Source organism: Hyperolius riggenbachi, chromosome 5 (assembly GCF_040937935.1).
Source record: "Hyperolius riggenbachi isolate aHypRig1 chromosome 5, aHypRig1.pri, whole genome shotgun sequence".
NCBI classification, from domain to species: domain Eukaryota; kingdom Metazoa; phylum Chordata; class Amphibia; order Anura; family Hyperoliidae; genus Hyperolius; species Hyperolius riggenbachi.
Window position 1 is genome coordinate 381,706,942 of NC_090650.1, and position 5,936 is coordinate 381,712,877.

A 5,936-nucleotide genomic window follows, 5' to 3' on the forward strand; every position below is an offset into this window, starting at 1 on the left:
AGACAGAACAATGGTAGACAAATTGTGCTAAGCATGTTCACCAACCCTCGTGTACTCAGCTTTTATAGATGAACCTGAAACTGAATGTTTGCTATAGGTCACTGACCTCTTTTCTCTTTTCACAACAGTAATGAGTGTGACATTATACTTTGTTCAGATATAAACATTTTATCAGGATAATCTACTGCTAAGAAATGGAAACGTTACCTTTGCCAGCGTACAGCACAGGAGAATAAGAAGGTGTCTGAGCCTCATTGTATTAACCCGCCTTGTCGGAGTTCTGAAGAAAGACGCATAGGTTAGCAATAATCCAGGGCCGTTGGACGTTGACTGAGATAATTCCACTCAGGGCGAAGCACTTTATGAGGAAATTACATGGAACCAGGTTCAAAAGTTGAGGCAAGGGACAGACTGGGTGAGGAGATGTGTACTGAATGGTGACAAGGAGGAGAATGTGATAGTAAATCAATTGGAGTGAGCGGGATAGTAGCTCTGTGCCAGCCCTCGTCTGCTAGTTATGTATTAATTCATAAGGTGGGTGTGATATACAGGCTGCACCTGGTACTGAGCAAACCTGTGCTAGACCATCACTACAATGCTGTCATCCACTATGTGTCTGCCCCCAGTTTCTGCTGACTATGATTGCATAATTACCAACCGCAAAATGTATATTTTTTTCAAAATTGTAATTGATTAATGAAACCTGCTTTGAATAATAAAGAAACACATAACTTGGAAAAAAAAGTTCATTTTTTCCACCCTTTTTATCATTAATTTTTTTAAATCTGCAAATATGAAATATTACTTATTAATACTTGATGTTTACCACTTGCAGCCTACAGGGGCCGCTCTAAACCATCTTGAAAATTTTAAAGCAGTTAAAGGACCACTATTGCATACATTTGTAAGATTCAAAAATATACAAGATGTACTTTTCTTCCTGAGTAAAATGCACTGTAAATTACCCTTTTCCTATGTTGCTATCACTTACAGTAAGCAGTAACAATCAGGTTTTGGACTAGTCTATCTCCTCACGGGGGATTCTCAGCCCCTTGTTTATTCTTGACAAAAGCACTCCCTGCAAATGATCTATACAAAGATACCAGACAGCCTCCCTAGTTGTTTGCACACAGTTTTGGAAGTTGGACCGAGCAACTGCCGTTCAGAAAGTGCTCTTAAATATATAGAAAAACCCATAGAATTCCCCATGAGGAGATGGATTAGTCCAAAACCTGCCGAATCTGCCAGATTTTAACTACCTACTGTTAGTGACAGCAACATAGGAAAAAATAAATGTACCGTGCATATTATTCTGGATCAAATGTACAAACCAACCAGAGGATTATTTCAAAGAATCAATCTAAAGGTAGCCACACGTGATTCAACCAAAACGTTCAATTATCCTATTTTTTTTTCAATAAATAATCGATTGTATAGAAAATCACATTTTTTTTATTCATTCAAGAAATTTTATTGACTTTCTTGCTGTGTTTTTTTTTTTTTTTAATGTTTTTGGCTTGGCTGTGGAGGAAAATTCTGTACAATTTTTCAGATATTTTGCGGGGATTTTTTAAATCTTTTTTTCCATAATTATGGGAAGATTAAACACAAGTGTTGGATACATTGGTCAGCTCTTTCAAAAGTTTCAAACAACCAGAGAAAAATTGATTGTAACGTTTAAGTATATAAAAAGAAAATAAATAAACAGAAAAAATGAACCTGTTTGTAGCCACCTTTACTGAGCTCTTAAACATTTTTCATCTGCAAGAAGGAAAATGAAAACTTGTTTTTTTGATAATAAATGCATCCTTTAGTGTGCTGCAGTGTAAATCATACAAGAAAGACATAGCTCCTCCCCCACACACGGGGCATGAAGATACAGTAGTTCCAGCCTTTGTAAATAAATAATAGCTTGAGGCCAGGAAGTAGTTATTATTTTATTACTTTAGACAGAAGACAAAGTATTAGTCATACCAGAGGCTAGGCCCTTCTGCATAGGCTTAATCATTCTGATGCACTGCATCATGGGAAATTCACCTTTACTGTGTTTTTATAGTAATGGAAGCAAAAAGTGTTCCTGAAACAATGAGATAAATGGTTGCATATAGTAATAAGTCTACTTAGAACCTCCCTGAGCCTTCTTTTATTTTTATTTTATCTTTTGCATTAAAACCAATAATTAAGGAGTTTTATCAATTGCAGCCATAGCTGTCTTGAATAGTAAACAAAAAGCAAATTTGTTTTATTTGGCTGAGCCAACACTGCTAATTACAAAAAAGAGATGCGAAGTTTATATGTTCATTATTTATTTTTGTTGCCAGCTGAAAGAACAAGATTGTAAAGTTATGTAGACATGATAGATGACACTTAGCCAAGGTGGCTGTTCAGGACCATCTCTGCCGAGAATACAGCATGTGTACAGCATGCGTTTAGGAGTTCCCTAAGGCAGGAAAAAGATCCAGCATGTCGGATTAGGGGCAGCTCAAGGCTTGTGGTTGCCCTGGGATATGTCAATATGGTATCGTATGCAGTAGGTGACATCTGGCTCCTGGGACAACACATGTGGATAGTGACTTATATAATAATGGTCACAATGAAAAACAGTGCAATAAAAAGACAAATCACAATGATGATCAAATTATTATAATCAGCCAAAAAGCTTTCAGCACAGCATCTTGGTTGATTATTTGACAACATTTTGGTCTGGCCTTACAATATGGTTGGTCATTTGGTCAGTTGCCCCTCTCATTATATTTGATCACCATTGTGATTTGTATTTTTGGACTGTTTTTAATTGTGACCATTATTATATGAGTCACTATATTATATATATATAGTCCTAGACGCCGGATGGAGTGTTTTAATTGTTTTTACACAGGGATAAGTCCCTAATAGATTTTACTTCTACATTGGACATTTCATTGTGGACATTTTTTTTGATTGCTATATGGATGGCTTTTCATTGATTTGAGTTTATTTAAAGCGGACCCAAACCAAACATTTTTTTTAACTCAAAATATTTAGTTGCACCACTCTGACACATACAAAGATAAACACTCCTTCAAGCCTATGAGCATTTCAGTGCATGCTTTTCTCCCTTCTCTTTTCATAACTAGGGTTATACAGGTGGCATCCATTAGCAATTCCTCCATTGCCGGACATCTCCTACTCCACCAGTTTGCCGGATTCTGTCCCGGCAATTTGAAAGGAAGGGAGGGGTTCCTCCAATAAATGTAAAATATTTTATATTTGTCATTATGCAGCTGAAAAAGGCTGCTATTTATTATTATAATTTAGAAAAATAGATTTTATTTCTGAAATCTTGTATTTTTAATTTGGGTCCACTTTAACTAATCCATGGCATCTTATTGTTGTGGCTCCTATTCTTAGTTTGGATTTGAATGGAATAATGTTTTTGGAATGTGGAATAATGTTAATGCATACAGGGATCGCTGAAAAATAAAAAGACTTCTGGTTTCATAACAGGAAATATAAAATTGTCTTACAAAGGACACTAAAAGCAGATAAAGGAACAGCTAGTCCACACAGTCTCAATAAAATAGTATTACCTCACCTGTGCAAAGGGGTATTCAGCTCTGATAACCGGCCGTGACGCCTCTCACACAGGTGACCAGTCTTCTTCCAGCAGAACAATGAACAAACAATCGTCTAGTTTAGAAAAGCAGAGTTCTGACCATTGAAAGCATGTAGTGACACTAATACGGTTTCAACCACATTGTCAAAGCTTCTCGCACGGACATTAATCTGTGCTTGCAGAACATAAAGGAAATGAAAATTTGCTTGAGGAAGTTTAGTGGTTTTTTATCATAAGTCAGACTAGAGGTTAAGCAAGATAGTCAAACAAGTCAAAAGTCAGGAGTTTGTAGTGACCCTTTCCCTCTCACACGCACAGCGTAGCTCAGTCGGGTCAAGTTAGGTTTATGTAACAAGACAGCAAGCATCTATTCATGAGCTCTGTGACGTTGCATCCCCCTCCCCCTTTACAATCAGCACAAATAAAAATTCCACCATGCTTGGTTAGTGCTGCATTTGTGCCCATTGTGCTGCAAATATTACAGTGTACCTGAGACGGTCAAATAAAACGATTTTATAATTACCTGGGGCTTCCTCCAGCCCCATGAGCACCAATGCATCCCTCGCCGCCCTCCCGAGTGTCTCCGTTTGCCTGGTATGGGTCCCGGTAATCTGTCTCAATTGCGCCAGTCGCCTCTGCTGCGCAAGCGCGGCCCCTCCAAGCCTGTGCAGAAGAGCCGACTGGCAGAACTGAGCCAGATTACCGGGACTGATACCAGGAGAACAGAGGCACTCGGGAGGACGGCGAGGGACGTATCTGTGCCCATGGGGCAGGGGGAAGCCCCGGGAAAGTATAAAATCTCTTTATTTGACCATCTCAGGTGTACTTAAAGATTTGTGCTGATTTCATTTTGAAGATAATAGCACTTATCTTCTTCTAAAACAATAACATGACCCAGCCCCCGTACAACAACCAACGGACATGAAACTGGTATGGGTGGATGGTGCTGTGCGTGTGCTCATTTCTGCTACAAAAATTCCCCCCCCCCCTCCACACACACACACACACACACACAAAATTGCAAAGGCTAAGTGAGACTGAGTGAACTTTTGACCTTTACAAAAACTTAAACATCTCAAAAACTATGAAAGATAGAAAGAAGATTTTTGCTGCACAAATGAGCTCACACACAGCACTATCCAACCATGCCCATTTCTTGTCCGTAGGTTGTTGTATAGGGGCTGGGTCATATTATAGTTTTAGAGAAAATGAATGCTATCTTCTTCAAAACTAAAGCAGCACAAATCGTAATTTTGCTTCACAAACGTAGCAGTAGCACTAACCAAACATAATGCCACAGTGTCCTTTCCCAAATACAGGTAACTAATGGCAGAAATTCCTTTTCACAATCATACGTAAATGTTTTCTTTTATTTAAAGTACACCTACTTAAGACAAAACTTATAACAATAGACAGCAGACTGAATACAAGGAAGTCCGTGTTTATGTTCCTGAAAGTCCTGTGCAGAAGTAACTAATTTATAGGAAGAGACAACCACTTCCTGTTTACAATAGATTTATCCACATCTTCTCCAAAGATGGAAATTGTATTCTTCTAATAATTTCTTTAGATACAAAGAGGTAATTTATTTACAGGCAAAGGGTCCAAGAGTCCCGATTTTCGCGGGACTGTCCCTTTTTTCACCCGTGTCCTGCGTCCCGCCCCCTGCAGGCAAAATCCCGAGTTGTGCAGGGCAATAGGGCTGATAGCCATGCTGATTTGTCTCTCTGTATGCTGGAGACAGCACACATACACGCACAGCACTGGCCGATGATGCTTATCACATCATCTATGTGCTGCGGGACTCTGTCTGGCTGAGCTCTGTGTAGCTCGGTCCCTTTTGTGAAGAGCCCAGAGAGGAAGCAGGAAGAAGGCCAGGGACTGGAGCTAGGGAGACAAATGCCCGGCATGATCTGCCTTCCGTGGCGCAGTTCACTGGAGCAACAGAAGGAAGGAAGAGTGAATGCTGCAGCTGCTTTGGTGAGTTTGTGCTCCTCTGTCCTGTGTGTCCCTAGCCCTCCTGCATGTGAACCGTCTCTTGTCCCCCTGCCCTCCTGTGTGTCCCTATCCCTCCTGTGTGTGTACCCCTGCCCTCCTGTGTGTCCTTAGCCTTCCTGTGTGTGTCCTGTCTCTTGTCCCCCTGCCCTCCTGTGTGTCCCTACCCTCCTGTGTGTGTACTCCTGCCCTCCTGTGTGTCCCTACCCTTCCTGTGTGTGTCCTGTCTCTTCTCCCCCTGCCCTCCTGTGTATCCCTAGCCCTCCTGTGTGTGTACCCCTGCCCACCTGTGTGTCCCTAGCCTTCCTGTGTGTGTCCTGTCTCTTGTACCCCTTCCCTCCTATGT

At 40.5% G+C, this 5,936-nt stretch overlaps 1 protein-coding gene across 1 annotated transcript in view; it reads right to left on the bottom strand.

Moving 5' to 3' along the window:
* The window catches only part of CDH17 (cadherin 17), a 129,222-nt gene extending 128,755 nt beyond the window's left edge, over positions 1 to 467 (bottom strand). The window contains exon 1 of the mRNA XM_068237661.1: positions 208 to 467. Coding sequence (XP_068093762.1) covers positions 208 to 255 — 48 coding nt within the window. The 5' untranslated portion in view covers positions 256 to 467. The remainder of the gene's footprint in view (positions 1 to 207) is intronic.
* Between the last annotated feature and the right edge of the window lie 5,469 nt (positions 468 to 5,936).